Here is an 18,548-nt window from a genome sequence, read left to right on the forward strand (position 1 = left end):
GTGTGTAAGCAGAAGGACTGGGCTCTGTTGTATTCCAAGTATTTGTAGACAGCTTAATAAAGAGTAAGTGGATGGCTGAATGTAACCATTCAGTCCAAGGCGTTCCCTTGCAAGCAAAGGCCTTGGCCTTTGCTGGGCTCTAAATACCTAGGTTTGTCTTTGAAAATAAAACTTGAATACTCCCTAAGCATTCAATTTATCTCCAAAATAACAGACAGACATAAAAACACCATTCAGTAGAAGGCAGCTGAACATCATAACAAACAAAATTACCAGTCATAAGGTTATGCTGCATGTTTGTCACCTATGTCATAAACAGTGAAACGCTGACAAGGGAAGGCAAGTAGCCCCCATTTCAATGGGATGACAGAGGCTGGCACAGGAAAGTCATGCACAAAATAGGGCTCTATACTGCAAGTCCTGACACAGGCAGCATGGATTAATAAACACGATCTTTGAGAGCCCCATCCCCATGACTACTCCAGTTCTTCAGTAGCCTGGATTCAAGCACTCCCCTTCCTCCCAGTGTTGAAGGTGATGGCCCCAATTCCCCTCCTTCCCCAAGGAGGGGGAACATCTCAGCTGCAGGCAAAGGACCTATAGAGGTAGCTTTTCCACAGTTCCTGACACCAGTAAGAATAAAGGGAAAAGCAAAGCATAGCAGGACAGACCAAAGTCATAAATAGGATGCCAAAAGTTCTTTGCTTTTCTGTGATAAATTAGTATTTTCTAGTTCTCTTCCAAATTTTCCATGTCTCAGATTAGTCTCAAGTTCATCATCACTAAACTGGTGAAAAACTCTGTCTCAAAAACTTTCTTCCTTTCACCTAACCTAATTTCCTTGTCTTTTTCATTCTGTATCTTAAAGTTAGAAGGAAAATGAGGAAAGAACACATGACTAAGGATTGTCAGCTTTTCACCACAATCACTTGTCAGAAGGTGACCACTCTATCCTTGACTCTCTCTTTCTCTTGGTCCCGCAGGCTACAATTCAAGCTGTTAAGCCTGAGGTCATAACTATCCCTATTCAGGAATCCCTCACTCAGGAATCCCCATGGAATCACTGAGATTTAAGCACATTATTAAAATAGTTTCCAAAGCCCATCCAGCAACACCCGAATTCTAAAGTTGAAGCACATTTTGCATTTCAACTGCAACCTTTCCAAGTGTCTGGTGTCTTTTCCATTCCCCCATCCCTTCTTTTAAGCTTGGCACAAGACTCCCTGGATTGCCAGGGAAGCAGGGTGCTCACCAGTGTCCTATCCCTAGTCCTCACACCTCCCACCTTGCGCAGAGTCCCCACGCTCAAGGGGGAAGGTGGCACTTCACAGCAGCAGCTTCTCCTTGTTTACAGAGGAAGCAGAAGTTTCAGCTGCAGACTGATTTGGACACATAGCCTGGATTCTGGCCTCCTAAGAAAGGAGGAATGGCAATGTTCCTATAGATTGCCTAGTTAGCATTTTTGATGGTTTTCCTTTTTGACTAATTACATGTATGTACAGCAGAGATGAACTTGGCCGGCATTTGGTTAACAGTAGGATATTTCAGTGTTTGTGGTAGTGAAAACAAAAACGGACAAAGCAGTGAAAGGATTTTTGCTTTTTGGTAGGGTGCAATATTACAGGGTGGAGTTAAAAATGTTTGTCTTTCAACAGACACAACATTTGAGTAGATGGATTTCTGGCAGCAAACAATGCATCCAGCCAAGTAGTTTCTCAATGTCCGAGCTAATTAATAGTCCACTGTATAAACATTTCAGATAAAAAGTTTGAAAATAACTCTTTTTATTGTGGGTTGTTTGTTAGAGATTATAATAATTCACTTCATATTTTCCAACAAGCCAGTGGGTTCTGGAAATATTTACAGGCACATAATACACTGTTTACAATTGTGGAATGAATGATCTTACTTTGAATCAATGACTTCCTGTTTCTTGTTCGAGTCCCCAAGGGAGGAAAAAAATGAGTTCATCTCTCTTGGCTTAATAGAGTACTCTGAATCAGCACTCCAACCTACACAGAGGCCGCCCCTTCTTCCTGCTTCAGTTCCCACCGCAAAGCCCTCCACTCTCCCCAAGCCTTTCAAAATTAAAGCGTTTGAGAAGTAAACTGAAAAAGCACACATTAAAGCGGGAAGTTCTAATTATGCCATCAAAAATTAATTGAGACAAGTTTGACAAGTCTGGAAAGATTAAATTCGTCTTTTTCATTTTTTAAGTTTAGAAACCTCTTCATAGGCTTCAAGAAGTCAGAATGTCACATTCTCCCCAAAGGGATTGATATAATTTCCTTTTCTTTGCTGTCTGCTTGGAAATTATCAAAATACATTTTAGGAGGAAGGAGGGAACAACATTCTAACTTCTTGAAGCATGTTAAAAAATGTCCATGTTCCTTATCACCCTGTCAGTATTTCCCTCTGTTTTTAACAAAATGCTGTGTTTAACTAAACACTTCATATTCTGTCCATATATTCTGTATGTCCTTTCTCTGCTGGAGAAAGCTTGAGTCCCTTTCCATAGCAGTGGTTTTGTGTGGTTCATGATGGGTTCCCTATACCAGACTAAAATGTTCACCAGCCCAAATGGTTCTAGACTGTACCTCTCAAATTTCAGGCTCCTTTCTTCTACTCTTTTCACCCAAAGTCAGCACTTGCGAGTATTTTGGAGCCCTAAAGGTTGGACTGGAGAAGGGAAATGATGAGACACAAAGTGGACCTGTTTAGGAATCAAGGAAGTCATTCTCGGGTTTTTGGTGCTGCCCAGGGCCCTTACTCACATTGAAACACTGGTAACTTTATTTTCCACTTGACTCATTTTGCATAATCCTGTGCTCAGAAAAACCTGAAACTAAGCTATTTAAAACTGCCTTCAAGAATTGATCTATAAATGGTTTCTCTGCCACTTCTTAGATATTGATGAGGTTGATCCTGTGAAGCCAGATGTCAGCCAGGGCTCCCTGACTCTGGCACCATAGATCCTCGAAAGCCCTCCTTTTTCCAAGGGCTGGATTGCCCCCTCCCAGCTCCCCAGTGAGCCCCTGCTGCTCTTTCCACAGGAATGGCACAACCGCTGGCTCATCAGCACAGCACTGTCAACTGCGTGTCGCAAACATCATTAAAGCACAGAGGATCACTTTATGTCCTTTTCCCAATAACAGCAATGTAAAGGTTGCCGCGTGACATCACACTAGGTATGAATGTTTAATTTGTATGTGAAATTCTGAAAGCTGATGGCGTAGATATGTAAGAAAACACCCTAACTGTTCATGTTTGTTTGGAAGCGGTGTTCTCCCTCTTATTTTTCGGGGGGACCACAGTGATATGTCAATGGCACTGCTAACCGGACAGGGCGATCCTGGACCTTAAGGGCCCTCAAGCGACCTCAAGCTCGTCAGTTTCCTGCCGTAGGACTTGAGCCAACGACACTGCGGTGACCTAACACAACGCCACCCTCCACCCGACGGGTCCACCCGGGCACACCGCGCCGGCCGTGCCGTCCCGTCCCGTCCCGTCCCGTGCCGCAGCGCCCCGCCGCCGGGGAGCCACAGCTCACGGCTGCCCCTCCGGGGAAGAGTCGGAGGCCGGCCCGGGCGCTGCCGCCCGCCCGCCCGCCCGCGGACGGAGAGAAGGGGACAAGGAAAGGGAGGTCAAACCTGGCCGGCCGTTGCTCACCGCGTTGGGCACCGTCCGCACCGTGGGCGCTGCGCGGCCGCGGCTGCCCGCGCCCCTCGGCGCCCGCCCCACCATCCCTGCGGCAAGCGGCGCGGCCGCCTGAGCGACGGCCGCTACGGCCACTGAGCATCGCGGGGCCGCCCCCGGCGGGGCGCCCGGGCGGGGCCTGAGTGGCTCGGCTGTGGCGGCGGGAGCCGGCGGGGAGTAGCTCGGCGTTGGGGCGGCTTAGACGAGACGCCCACGGCCCGGCCGCGCTGTCCTGCCTGCGGGACGGGCTCTACGGCCTCTGTCTCCGCCGCTTCTTCCTCGAGTGGCCTCTGGTTGCGGGTCGCCGGCTCAGCCGCGTGCTCTGGCCCCGACGGGCTGCCGCGGGGAGCGCCTGCCGGAGGGTGCGTAGCGGCTGGTGGTAGGCGCTGGGCCCCGCTTCTGCAGCGCACCGCAGCATGGCCTGGCCCCGACCGGGGCGGCTGGCGGGACACAGGCAGCAGTCCCCGCGGGGAGGGCCCCGCGGGGGCGGCAGGGCACCGGACCTTGGCCTCCCTCCGCTCCCCGCATCCCAGGTGATGGTCTGGCTGCACCCCTTCTCCGTCCCAGTACCTTAATTTCCTTTATGAATTAGGAACTGTTCCTCTGATAATTGCGTGAATTCCTGAGGGGGAGACGAGGTGAGGAGAGCAGCATCTGCTGGTTCTGAAGTTTGGCAGACCCAGCATCAGGGCTTGCTGCAGTTTGAGTTTCACCTTGTGTGAGAGGTCATTTGTCAAGTATAAACATGAGGGTTGGAGCTGAGCAGCCACCGGGGTGATGGTGGGGGTATTATGGAATGTTTGGGGCTTGCGAAGCTGCTGTGTCGCATAGGTAACCACACAGTTCAGTACTAGATGAGATGAAGCGGCAGGTGCAGGTGGGTCACGTTGGCGCATGCTCTTCATCCCTCTGGCTGAAACTGCTGTGAGTACATCTCAGGTAATCATCTTGGTCTCCTATAAAATGCTGTCTGAAGTATTAAAAAGCAACTGGAAGAAGCCTTGTCTGGCGTGTATAGGGGTCTTCCTCATATACACTTTGATTTGGGCTGAGATTTAGGGATTCTGTTTTGCTTGGATTATGTTCTAGGCAAAAATGTTTTACAGATTCTTCTGGTGCATAAACAAACCTCACTGCCGTTCTGGTGTTTATTTCTAATGTAGTGGTGCAGACTTGTTTTGTGTAAACTGTTCTTTCACAGTCATCTGTGAGTCAGTGAAAGTGCAAGTTTTTTGTTGGGAAAGGAAAAAGGTCTTAATAGCTCAGATATTCCCCATCTGGTTATACACACGATTTCAGTTTTTCCTATTCAATTCAGTACAGCCTCCCATTTTCCACTCCTTTGCAGTGACCTTAAAGTATCCAAACAGCTTAACTGACAATGTTTCATTTGCTGGTACTTTCCTAAGTGCCTCATGTATTTTTTAAACACTCGTCATTGAAAAATGTGTTCAAAACATGTTTGCTGGTATACCAAGAAGTGAGCTGTTCTCTATTTGATACCTCCTGTCTAGAAAGTTCTACATTAAAAACAAATTAACTGGGGAAAAAAATAAAGATTTAGCCAAAATAATAGAAATCATCATTTGGTTCCTAACAAACACTATACAAAAGTATTTAGCCCTGGTGTTAATGAACTCTTTGGCCATATGGTTTGCTTTCATAGTAAGACATTCTCTCTAGATACTCCCCAGAGTGCGGAGAGTGAATACAGGGTGCAGCGATCTCAGGAAAAGCAAAGGCTGTGTGAATGGTATGCTCAGACCGCGAGAGGGAGAGCAAAGCCTGTTCACTAAAAGAGTGTTTCAGTTTGTTTTGTGAATTGACTTTTCTCTAGCCTTAGACAATAAAAATGCTCTGCAGTCACGCAGCTCTCAATTCTCTAAGAGGCATGAAAAAAATACTCTGAAAGAAGGAATAGGGATATACAGGATTTTCTCTTGCCTGCTCTTACCTGCGAAGTATGTAGAAGTGACTAGAACCTGTGTTCATTAACTAAGGGAGTAAAATCACCAGTAGAACTAGGACACAGAACAAAATACAACTTTGTTTTGTAATTAGAATGCAAGGGGAAAAGCCATAAATCTTCCAACAAAGACAGAACTACTATGCATATAAGCGTAGTCTCAGTAAGAGAGAGGTGTTTCTCCTTGCTGTTGTCACTGATGGAAGTTATACACAAGCAGTAATAAATCCAGTGTGGGGTCTTGCAAATACTTCCAGAAAATTCAAGCAACTGGTATACAATGCCTGTAGAAGCAAACTGCAAGACCAGGTATTTGCATCTTAGAATGTTCATCTGTTAGCTGGCTCACTACAGAAGTAAAATGAAGTCAAAACACCACGAAATGTTTGCCCTTGTAACTCTTAAATGTCTGCTCTAGATGGCTGAAGTTGTGCAGATTGTGTGCTTCTTGCTGTCCGTGACTTTAAGGAAAAATAAGTTTTAAGTTTCTGATCATCTTACTAAAATTATAACCTCATTTGTTTTTAAGTATGAACATTATATTGCAAAACATCTACTTTAGAGCATGGAAACTAATCCAAAAAATGCCGCTTCCTTCATTTCAGAGTGGTTATCAAACCTGCATCTAGAACATAAGATTTTTGACTCTCCTACTATGTAGAACATGATTCTGACATGCTGGGTCAGAACCTTACCCTCATCTTGACAAAGAGAGCCTTTTTGGGTCCTCTCTCACATAGGTAAGTATTGTAACCATATAAATTTAGGTATTTCAGACTGGTATGTATGTTTACATTAGAAAATACATTCCAGAAAACATCTTGTGATTCTAAAATCTTAGATTATACAATGTCATCTGTAAGTTCATTTCTCTGAACTTAAAGTTAGTTTCAAAGAAAAGAACTTACAGATGTGTAAGTTGTGTAAGATGACTGGGTTCTTTGAAAGGATGACATACATATTTGAGACTCACGGTAGAGAAAAGGTTCCCATGATGTTGTTTATACTAGTTGCAGTTACAAAACTGTGATATAAATAAGTAGATCATCTTCAGGTGCTGTTCAAATTAATTAAAAAGTGTCTTGATCTTTCATGCTTAAAACCAGCTTTAATGGAGGATGGGGAGGGAGAAAGATCATTCATGTTCAATTCAGTGTTATCACCCTAACATGTCTTAAAACGTTGCTGTTTCAAGGCTGTGACTTGTTTGTCGGTGACAGAAAAAAATGGCATCTTATCTGAACAGCTTGTAGTATTTGTGCTTTGGCACATTTGAACGGAGAAATCTATGGTTACTTCAGTTACTAATACAGGCTTTTTCTGCCTAAGTACGGCTCAAAAGAAGGTCCGTGGCTTCTATTTACATGCACAACCTCTTTTTAATGGTTTGGCGCCACTGAGTGGTAAAATTATAGATTGCTCTAAATAATCAGTTTCTGAGATTTTTCAAATTACAAGTTCATCATCTCCCTCTGAAAGAAACTTTAAAATACTCTACTTTCTGGGTATAGGTATAGCTCAAGAAGACGAGAATTTACAGCTGGAACATTGGAGTTTCCGACAGCGTGGATTAGAATATTTCCTCTGAGAAAGATTTTCATTGGTGGTTGTCGGTTTGTCAGACCCGTAAAGTCTGTGAACATCAATCCACTGCTTTGAAGAATATTGCTGATTAGTTGCAGAAACGTGCCGGGACATCACAGTGAAAATGGCTGTGTCTGGCCAGAGCAGGGGTCATCTAGTGTGGGATCTGGTCGCTGAGCTGTTGTCCTCGGCTAGCGTCCAGAGAAGGCAAGCATCATTCCCCCAGAATACCGTCCCAGTGTCCACTTGCTTTGTGGAATTTCCAATCCAGAAGGTCTGTATTTTGAAACATTTGCTGGCTTGCTTGGTTGGTTGGTTGGTTGGGTTGGTTGGGTTTTTTTGTTTCTTCCATGACACAGTCCAGCTGCTTTTGAAGAGATGTTAATTTTCAAGATCTAGAATTTAAATCATACGATGATGAACTCTGTGATTTAAATAATTCATTTAATTCTCTGTGTGCCATCTGTTTGTTTTGTTTGATGCCACTTAAATTACTGTAGAAACAGTGAAAAAAATATTTCAGAAAACCTCTGTTGTATTCTATTTCAGTAGTTTCTCTTTGAGAATGAAGTTACCTGTTCTTTTCAATGGCTTCACAGAGGGAAGCCCCTCTCAACATTTGGGCATCCTTCTTACCCTACCTCAACCCTCTGGCAGTCCTATTATGTCTGGAGTGGGAGAGGGAGTCCCCATGGTGTGCCTGAGGTGCTGTGGGGTGCGGGTTAACTTAGGCTGTCTGGGTCAGTTGTGGGGAGGGTGAAGCACTCGAACGCCAGTGTGGCTCTGCTTCACCTTCTTCTGGGGTGTCATGAGTTGGGCTTTTGTCTTCCTGAGGCTGCTGGAAGCTGGTTACCCGCGCTGGGCACAGGCGCCGCTGACCGGCTGAGTACCGGCACGCTGGTGGATGCCGTCGAGTGGTGCCTGCTGCCTGGGGAAAAGTTGGAGGCCACCTGGTCTTGGAAGTTAACAGAAGTTATGCTTTCTGAGCACTATCAGCCAGAGCTAGATAATAGATGTGGGGATCTTACCAGTGTGTGTATAACTATGTGGATGGAGGGTACAAAGACAATGGAGGCCAGCTCTTTTCAGTGGTGCCCAGTGCCAGGACAGGACTGCAACCTAGGGGTTTCCTCTGAACATGCAGAAGCACCAGATGTGGTGTGAGGGTGCCCAGTTGTGGGCACAGGTTGTCCAGAGAGGCTGTGGAGTCTCCAGCCTTGGAAACTCAAAGGCGGCACCTGGACATGGTCCTGGGTAATGGACTCCAGCTGGCCCTGCTTGAGTAGGGAGTTGGACCAGATGACCACCAGTGGTCCCTTCCAGACTCAGCTGTTCTGTGATAGTGAGCTCCTAAGTCGGCGAAACTGTAGTGCACATAAAATTGGCAGTACCACAAAGAAGAGTAACTTGCTGTTTGTAACACCCGTTACAGAAAACACAGAACTGGTTGAAAAAACACAACTGCTTTGCTACACAGTTCTAACTTTAATACAAATTGAATAAATTTTGAACAGTAAAGAGTAAGAGAAGTTTTGGGGTGTTGTTCCCATACTTCTGTGTATTTCCAAACTGTAATCCAGGGGCATGCACAGACTATGTAACCATTACAGTGGGGATTCCAGTGAGACAGTTTGTCATTCATCCAGCAAATTCTGATTTTTATGACTTCCATGTTTTGCTGTGAAGTCTGGGTCAATCTTGGATGAAATGCTTGAAATAGTTGATAAAATTGAGGAGAGCTATTATCCTGAAAAAGAATATTGCACAGATCATGAATAAAGATTACTTCAGGACAGGACTTACGTAGTTGATCTAAAAAATACTGTTCCAATGCTCTTTTAATTTTGTGGTTGGGGGGTTTTTTGTTGTTGTTTGATGAGAGAGGCTTCCAGTGATCTTTACTTTTAAAAAACCTGAACAAAACAACCCAAAACGAAGTCATACAAGATTAATGTACTACAGCTACTAAAAGGTGTTTCTTGCCTTCTAGTCAGAATTGGTAAGGCCACACCTGGAGTACTGCATCCAGTTCTGAGCTCCTCAGCACAAGAGAGTTGTGGGCATACTGGAGAGTCCAGTGGAGTGCCACTAAGATTGTAGAGTGCCACTAAGATTGTGAAGGGCCTGGAGCGTCCCTCCTAGGAGGACAGGCTGGGAGAACTGGGATTCTTCAGCCTGGTGAAGAGAATGCTGAGGGAATCTTGTCAATGTATAAAAAATATCTGAAGAAAGGGTGTAAAGAAGACAGAGCCAGGCTTTTTTTGCCATGTTGAACAGTGATATGAGGGACAGCATGAACAAAAACTGAAGCACAAGAAGTTCCTTGTGAAGATCAAGAAGCACTTTCTTAATGTGAGGATGACAGCATGGGCATAGTGCTGTTACCCAGGGAAGCTGGAAAGTCTCCATCCATGGAGGTACTCGAAAGCTGTCTTGCCATGGTCCTGGGCAGCCTGCCTTAGGTGACCCTACTTGAGCAGTGGGGTTGAACCAAGTGACCTCCAGAGGTCACTTCCAACTTCAACCATGCTGAGATTTTGTGAAACTGGTCATACTGAAACTGTCATGCTGAAGATGAGGCCTACGGTTAAATTACAATGAAACTTGTTTTTTTAATGTTAGAAAAAAAAAAAGTTGTTAAGGTGGTGTAAGGTGACTTAAGGGATTGTGGCACTAGTAGGTTTATTGGAACAGGAAACAAACCTTTAAGAACCAGTGATTTCTTATTATAAATTATGTTTATTTATATTGGTTATCATAATTCCATTCTAAAAAGGGACTCTTCTTCCAAATGTAGGGTCTTCAAAGGCTGAAGAGCAAAACCTGGCATCTCTACTTCTGCACTGCACACAGCTGAGCAATGGCACCCGGCACATCCAGTGTATTAAACAAGTAAGATTTCACTGTTGTTGGTGTAGGTTTTGGTGATTGAAAGTGTGTCATGTGCATTATTAATGGAAAATACAATTCGAAAATGAACTTTATAGTATTTTAAGCATTCCTGGAAATAGGTAAAAAGCAGTTGTTATGTAGTTCTAATGCTTAAATTAGCAAGGGCTACAGTTACTGAGAAATGATGGAAGGCAAATGATAAGTTTCTTATTTTGGATGTATATATTTTTGGTATTAGGGGTGTTCTTGAAACATTATTCAACACCTGAAACTCAATGGGATATGGTAAAGAGAGGACAGGTTTGTATCGTATACTTGCATGGGAAGCAATTCTGCCACTGTTAATGATGAGGATTTATCTATAGCTTCTGTTGATCACATGTTCTGTTGATTATGGATTGTGCGTTTGGTGAAAATGATGGATCAAAACTCTGCTTGTGATCCCATGGTTAAAGCTTGTTTGGATATTTTGAGAGAGACATACTTTTCACTGGAGGTGAGGGATCCCTTGAGAAAGTGTTGGCAAGGTAAAAAATTGAATAGTAAGTCTTTATTTTATTTAATGTTTTCCTTACCTAGAAGTGAGTAATCTCTTGTGCACTACAAATTGTTGTAGTTTAATTACTGAAAGTTTGTGGTACTCATATGCAATGACTGTAGCAACCCCAGGCCCGCTGTGGCAAGAATGTTATTTGCCAATAATTTGACAGAAGTCTGATCTGCTGGTAATATGGGATAACATGACATACTGTGCCCTCAGCATGCAGGTAATATTCACAGCTTACTGTGGACCCTTTATTGCTGGTCTGTCTTTAACTCTTGATAACTTCAGGGACCAGAACTCTCAATGCCTCGGATTAGGCCAGATGGGTTGGAAATTCTTGTTTTGTACCAAGTTGCTGTAAAACCAGGTTTGTCTGTGGAGTCAACATGCACCACTACATTGATAACTGTTCATTAGGTCTGGTGTGAAGTGTATGTGTAATTGATTTGCTGGAACTTTCTTGTCCTATTTAACTTTGAAATAAGTTTATGCCATAATTATTATCACTAGTTCTTCAGTTTCTCCAGAAGTCACTACTTGACGTACAGGAAGGAAACAGGCAAATAAATTCAGTATAAGCTGTTTCTGTTTTTATTTCACTCAGTCAAGATAATCTGGTATGGTTTGGCTATCACTTTGACAGCCATAGAGTGATGAAAGATGGGAATGTAATTTTAAAATTATACATATTTTAAATTAGAAAAAGCTGCTGATGAGTTTCTTTTGTGGCAGAACGATGATATAAGAAAGGCAAGGAAGGAGAGTGAAAGCAGTAACATTTAAGGCAGTGGTACTGTGTTAGAGCTACTACTTTTAAGGGAGGCCTTTGAGTTGTGGTTTTGCTATCTGAATTGTGACTGAACACAGTAATTAATAGACACTTATTAAAATTCAGGTAGAGTAATACTCTTCCATTTTCCATGAGTGTTTGATTCAGTATTGATATTCTGTTCAGCCTGTCACAGCAGTCGTTATTTAATATCTTGACATTTTCCAGCATTGTGTAACATGACGCCTCTTCACTGTGGCACCAGAGGAGAAGGATGCTTAATGCAGTGTTTTGTACATTAAAAGTTTATGTATTGTCTGTCTTCATGCCAGAAGAAAGTTGAATCATAGAAATATGCTTTATGCATGGAGGAACTGCTTGAAAAATGAAAAAGGAGCAGCACTGTGTTCCATTGGTCTTTTTGGAAGGTTTCTGGAAAAGGTAAGCTCTCCTCAGGCAGAATCAAATGAGTGAAAGTTTGTCACAGGAACCTGCAGAAACTGTAGCAGAATTTGTCTTCAGGTTTTTAAACTTTGTTTTGAAATGCTGCCCTTGAGTCTGCTGCTTGTTTTTCTATAGTTACATATCTGGTCAAGTTGAACATTAAACAAGTTTTCACTATTAATTCTGTCTGAAGTTGCAGAATATCGTTTTCTGGGGATAATGAAGAATGCTGTTTTTTTTCTTCCCCCTCCTACAAAGAATTATGGAAATTGTATTGTTCTGACTCAGGTGATGCACAACTTACTGATAGCCATTAAACTTTCAATGGTACTTGTACAGAAATTGGACAAAAATATCCAAAGAAGTTTGTGGAAACACTGTGAGTCTTTTGTATGGCAAAGTATGTGTAGTTTACTGAAAAGCTCCACAAGCTTCCTAATGGATGAGAAGTTTAGTAATATTCAAACCCATGTATTTGTGTTCAGGTCAGTTTTCTTGTCTCTGTAGTAAACACAGCCTGTATGTATAAAAACTTAGTTTAGCTTTAGTGGAAATTGAACTGCTGAGATTAATAGTGAGAGCAGCAGTGGGTCTTTTGGCAAGCTATGATTTGCAGATCATGATTTTGTAGTTACAGTTTTAACTGTCCAACAAAAAAGTTAAGTGCTATTACTGATAAATTAGATACTAACAGAAATACTTCTGAGACTCACCAAATGTCTGTACCTGCCAAAACCTTATCTATCTGTATGAATTACGCTGTCAGAGCTGTTTATTGGTGCACTATAACAAATTGTGTTAATTTCTTATGCAGATTTTTTTGAACAGTGGAATTTAATAAGTGTCAGTAGGCCACAGCCCTTTGTGTCTTACTGGGCAGTTCTATATTCCCTATCTGTTAAAGGGCATTAATAGTTTCCTATTACACTGGAGTATAAATTCATGAATACTTGCTATCCAGGAGGACACTACAGATTTGTGGTTATACAACTACAAGTAGTCTAGGAAAATTCAATACCATCTTTGTAATTTTGATACGTAGTTCTAGTACACAGTGTTTGCTGCACTCTAATGTAAAATATCTTTTTCTGCCATGTAGCAACTCCTGCAAACCGTTCAGACTACCGCTGGCCGTTATTCTGTTTACTAAATCTATGTGTGAGCCAGTTGAAGCCAGTTTACCTTGCTTGATAAATGTATTTCTTTGCTAAAGAATCTGCAATGTCATAGTGTCATTGATCAGTGCTACCCGCGCGGTTCAGAGGCTTTGCTGATGCTGACAGCAGGACTTGCCAATGTCTGTATCAGTCTTTGCTGCAGTATAAATTTTTTATTCTCTCCTTGCCATATGGAATAATAGAAGTAGGGTTTTGAATTGGAGAAAAACATTTTACAATAAGCCTCAGGTCTTCTGAGATTCTCAGTTAAGCACAAAATGGCTTTTTCTTGTGCTGAGATATGGTAAAGGGTGTTTTTTTTTGCTATTACAGGTCAGTGACTTGCTTCTTGGGTCAGTAAAACACCTGTGTGTTCCAATGTGGTTTGTGAGTAGCTGTAGGACTTTGTGTATGGAGGAGCTCCCTCACTTGGTTCTTCTCTTTGTTTGCCATGGAGCACTCGCTATGCTGGAACAGAAGAACAGCAGCATGGGTGAAAATGGAGTGAAACTATTATTAGATACCACATCAGTCATCCTTGAGTTCAGAGTTTGCCTCTCCTTTGATTTGTATTGTTTCATGTTTGGAAGGAGGGGGGTGATTTTTTTTACTTTTATTTTTGCATAGTTCATATGGTCCTGGTGGAGTATCTTTTTGATGTTTTCAGTGTAATGCTATTAGGTTTTGCCACAGATCATCTTATCTTTTTAATATATTCAGAATAAGTCTGTAACTTTGAAAAATACCATGTCTTGATATTGCATAGATCTAAGTTACGTTTTCTCTTGTGTGCTAAAATGAAATTTTGTTTTTCCAGCTGAAGTGGGATTAGTTTACCAGCTACCTGATGGTAAGGTGTGGCAGAATCACTTGTTATGTAAGCAGGTAACTTTAGCTTTAGGACATCACCTCCTATGATTTTAAAAGTATAGAAGAAAAAAACGTGTGCCAATGAGTGGAATAGTTGAAGTAAGATGAGGATTTTTTTTTGGGGGGGGGGTTCTGGTTGCAAGGATTATCTGCTTCCATCTAATAAACTGTTAGCCTGCAGATAGTAGTTTTTTGTTTTGTTTTTAAAATAGCAAATGTAGTGGCTTGTCAGGTTTATTTTCCCCATATTTAGGGGGTTTTGTGTGTGGCCAGTTAACAACATGTGACATAACTTCACAACATCCAGTTTGTTACCTCCTTTTTATATTAGTTTCTTTCCTTCAATGCATTGTTAGTGTCTCCTTACCTGTTCTAGTGTGAGGTAAACTAATGTGATGAATAATTGTTTTGAAATTAAAAAAATATATATAAAAAAATGTAATAATGAGTTTTTTTGTTTGTTTGTTCTTTTTAAAAGGATAAAAGAATCCAATATGGCAGTACCTTTGTCCGGAATCCTTGCTATTTGGACTAATTCAGCATTGGCTGCTCTTATTTGAGGCTCCCCAGATCTAAAAATCAAACTTAATGGGAACTCAGATGTGACTGGGAAGCTGCTGGAATACATTTATACACACTGGGAGCAACCTCTGGATGCTGTTAGACACCAAACCAAATTGATGTTCATGAATCTTCTTCAGATACACTGAACCACCATTCCTGGATCTGATGAAAAATCACATCCATTCTTTGCAAGGCTGATGAAGCATTTACTAAGTTTGGAATGACATGTCAAAGGGAAATACACTTCTCCTGGCTGCCTTGTGGAGTGTGTGGGCACTGAAGATATACTGTAATTGGACAGAACAATTCCAGTACAAATCCTAGAGATGATGAATGATCAGTCTCTTGCTATCACTATCCTAGATAGTGATTCTTAAGATCACTGTCCTAGTGATCTTTTGGAAATCATCTTTATAAATGACAAAGCCTGTTTTACTTTTGAGTTTTCAAGAAAGCACTTGCACTGACCAGTGGCATGACTTTTGGTTTTCTCTTCTAGTAATACTGTGTGAAGGGAACCATGACCAAAGTACTTACATGATAGATTACTATTTACCAAAATTGCTCAAACCTAGCCCTGACAGTCTCAGCTACATGATTAGAATTCTTCAGGTTTCTGCAGATGCTAATCTAGGTCAGAAAATAAATACTGTATTTGTAATTATTATTTTTAAATCTCAGAAATATGATTTCTGATCTATTATTATAATTAATTTGGGAGAAAAATTCCAGATAGTTATTATCACTGTTAGTATTTCAGAGTGGAATTTGTAATAATCAGAAGTGTGTCTTCCTGCCATAAGCAAAATCATTAGTATTCTGGGGTTTTATTAGTAAGCTGTGGGTGCCTTACTGTTCTCTTTACACACCAAGCTTTGTTACATACTAGTATTTTTTTTTTTTTTTTTTTATTATTTTTTCTGTTCTGCTGGTATTTCTTGCATAGGTGTGTCCAGTGACAGGGCTTTTCAGATTATTTGTTGTTGCAAATACGTGGATGTGAGATTTATGATTCTCATGTAGTTTTTGGCATAAACTAATGTAACTCTAAAGGCTTGCAAGACCTCACAAGGTCCTTTTTTTTGTATGGTACGTTCAAGGCAATGCTTTCTGGGAATAATTTATAAGTGTGACAGACGCTGTCTTTTGGGGTAGGGGTAATATGTTGGAATATCAAGAGTTTCTGAGAAGCATTGCAATTGGTACATTGTCTGTGTTAATGAAACTGTAATTATTACTGGTTTTCATTTTCCATAGGCTCTTGCAGTACTAGAGGTGCTCTTGGAGCATTAATGGCAAGCGTAAGGAACAGCCACACTCACAGACACCTGGAACTTTCAAATATCGTGAGGAATGGTTTCATATCCACTGAATGTATAAAGCAGGTATAGTTGTAGTTCATCAGCACAAGCAGGTAAAGGGACAATGTTGGGGGGGGGGTTGTGTCTTTTAATTAGAAGAATTGCATTGATCCTAAGTACTGTGTCAACATTATTTTAAAACAAAGGTATCATAGGTGCCTGTAAGTCTTCTGTGGTGAATATCTAAATATTTTTCAGGTTTTCATTGATGCCATAGGTTTACTGTGTGAAACCCATTGTAGCACAGAAATTGTGTCTGTGGAAGAAATGCAACTGTTTCAGTTTTTCATGATGTACAATTTGAACAGCCAGTCTCCTTCAGTAAGACAACAGATGATAGTTTCTTTACTGAGAAAGGTAATTTTGGACTATGGACAATCTCTAATGTGCCTATTGTGTTAGTTATATAGTATAGGATGAGGTAAAGGAATATTAAGGGAACAGCATGACGTGCCCGTGCTCTGTTATGGTCTGCAGGGATCGAGTGTGTCGACACTGTGGAAGTTGCCAAGGTTGCAATGTAGATCATAGTAGAAAACACAGAGAAAATGAGGAAACCATTTGTGTAAAAATAATGTTTTGGAAGATATTAATGGCAAAATAAAGCAGTGTGGAAGGAGAAAATGAATTTGAGACAGGGAAAAATGAGGGAATAGGTTTGGCGGAAACAGAAGACAAGTCCATCTCTTTCCATTTGTGCCTGGTGCAGACTGAGGAATGAGATGGAAAAATTGTGTTAGAGGGTGTCTAATAAAGAAATAATACTAGTGGGTAGTAAAAGAACTGGGGGAAGCAGTTCTGAGTTGAGTCAAACTGTGTAAGAGACACTGAAGCATGTAAAACTTATATGCATTAACTGAACTTTTTTTATAGAGGAACATATGTTCCACAGAAAATGAGGAGGTGGGAGCAGAGGACTCAGCATGACTTTAGAGGAGGAAGATGGAAGAATGTGGTGGAGGTGCAGAGGGAGCAGGAAAAGGCTGGTCACAAGAGAGATGGGGAGCAAAAAATTTGGTTTTCGAATGGAGAGAGAAGGATCTATTCTGTGTTATACTGTATGTGAACTTTTTAAAAATTACAAGCAAAATGATCCGGAAAATAAGCTGAAAATTCCCCTTCCCCTTATATAACTGTCAGTGATTCTTGCCTTACCTGTGTTTTGGTTTTGTTGTAGAAGTTATTTTGTTGGATACAAGTCAGTTCATGGGTGCTTCATAAATTTGAGCAAAATAAAACCAAGCAAAAGTTACTTGACAACTCAACTAAAAGGCATCCTCTGGGGATTTTGCAGCAATATAAAATAAGTTAGACTGCTAGAGATACAGATACTAGAGGTGGGATAGCATTTCTGAAAGCTATTTCATTGTTCTTAAAAACGCCTCTAGGGTAGGTTAGGCTGTGTCTGTGTTAGGGAATAGTGCAGTGCATTAGAAAGAAAACTGTGAAGCAAAACAGGGCTGAGGACCTTATCTGCACTGTATGCACTTTGCAAGGTAATACTGTTTTCTCATAAACTGAGACAACTGAACTAATACCCTGTAGTATTTGGAGGTTATCTTTAAGATTAATTTCATCCAAAAGTAAAAAAGGTTATTGCCCAAGTGATTGCTCCATGGTGTGAACTGAAACATCAGTATGTTTAGTATGACTAGGCAAAATGTGAGTACAGTGATCATTCTGTAAAGAATTACAACAAAGCTATGTGAGACGTTGATTTCTTTGAAGAGACCAGGCACAAGTGTTTCAGTTGAATCAGGAGATTTATTCTGCTTGTGTCCAAACTTTGATCCAGTGTTTCGCCAGTACTTTTGAGGAAGTAAAAGTTCTGGCAACTGGGTTGTTGATGAAACTACATGATGTTGCATTTAATTTAGAGGTACGTAATAAAAGATCGTTTAAATGGAATAATTTTGCAAAAGATTAATGTTCTGTATTACACCAGGTACTAGAGGTAGGTAAAAAGCAAAGCCCATGAAAAAGAGAAGTCAGTCCAAGTTCTCTGCAATAGTGTTCATCACTAGCATCTTCTGTATGTTTTTTCAAAGCTTCTGCCCTCACATAAGGAGGCTTGTGTCTCTAATGGGTGAAGGTGTTTGGGAAGTTCAGGGGTATGACTGTGAACTATCAGAGAAGTTATTAATGCAATCTACTTGCTTAGCTGTGCCTTCGCTTTGTAAACAATTGAGGCATTTTGGTTTGGTTATTCATATTGTAGCAAATGGAGCTCTATGTTTCTTTTCCTTTCAGATTTGTCTCAGATCTCATCATCTGTTTGTCTTTTTTGATTCCTCCCAAATTTTGCCCAATGATACTGATTTTTCTGTTTATTACTTCATAAAAAGTTACTTTTAAATTCCTATAGTGTTGTCAAACACTGGTTCCTGATAAACTATGCTTCTCTATGATGTCCGTTAGCAGATAAGCCACAGTATTGTGAAAACAAAACAAAAACCCCCAACAAAACACAAAACCAGAAACCAAAACCATTCTCCTCTGAAGTGCAACATGTTTGAATTCTGCTTTATAAATGACTGTCCCCATCCTCAGTGCATCCGTAATTGCATATTTGCTAAATACATACACACACATTTTGAGTGTAAGGTGATCAGTGTAGAAGATAAGTGTTTCTTAAGAAATACATACCAGCAGACTTACTGAAAAGCAGGTTCTTGGATTCCAGGGTGCTAAGTAGCTTAAT

At 41.2% G+C, this 18,548-nt stretch overlaps 2 protein-coding genes across 5 annotated transcripts in view; one reads left to right on the top strand and one right to left on the bottom strand.

Moving 5' to 3' along the window:
* PLEKHH2 (pleckstrin homology, MyTH4 and FERM domain containing H2) overlaps window positions 1-3,779 on the bottom strand; it is a 58,013-nt gene extending 54,234 nt beyond the window's left edge. For 2 of the 4 annotated variants that reach the window (XR_010612815.1, XM_065679521.1), the window contains exon 1: window positions 3,651-3,734. The gene's annotated coding sequence lies outside the window, so the exon portion shown is untranslated. Of the gene's footprint in view, window positions 1-2,597; window positions 2,680-3,650 lie in introns of all 4 variants that reach the window. The other 2 variants (XM_065679520.1, XM_065679523.1) reach the window with 2 other exon arrangements.
* Window positions 3,780-11,068: 7,289 nt separating this feature from the next.
* THADA (THADA armadillo repeat containing) lies at window positions 11,069-17,676 on the top strand. Its single transcript, XM_065679361.1, is given in 11 exon segments — window positions 11,069-11,099; window positions 11,193-11,254; window positions 12,154-12,374; window positions 13,016-13,091; window positions 13,386-13,594; window positions 14,401-14,923; window positions 14,925-15,120; window positions 15,744-15,871; window positions 15,874-15,900; window positions 16,046-16,204; window positions 17,028-17,676. Coding segments are annotated over 11 exon segments (1,764 nt in total). The 3' UTR covers window positions 17,160-17,676.
* The last annotated feature ends 872 nt before the right edge of the window (window positions 17,677-18,548 follow it).

Source organism: Lathamus discolor, chromosome 5 (assembly GCF_037157495.1).
Source record: "Lathamus discolor isolate bLatDis1 chromosome 5, bLatDis1.hap1, whole genome shotgun sequence".
NCBI lineage: Eukaryota > Metazoa > Chordata > Aves > Psittaciformes > Psittacidae > Lathamus > Lathamus discolor.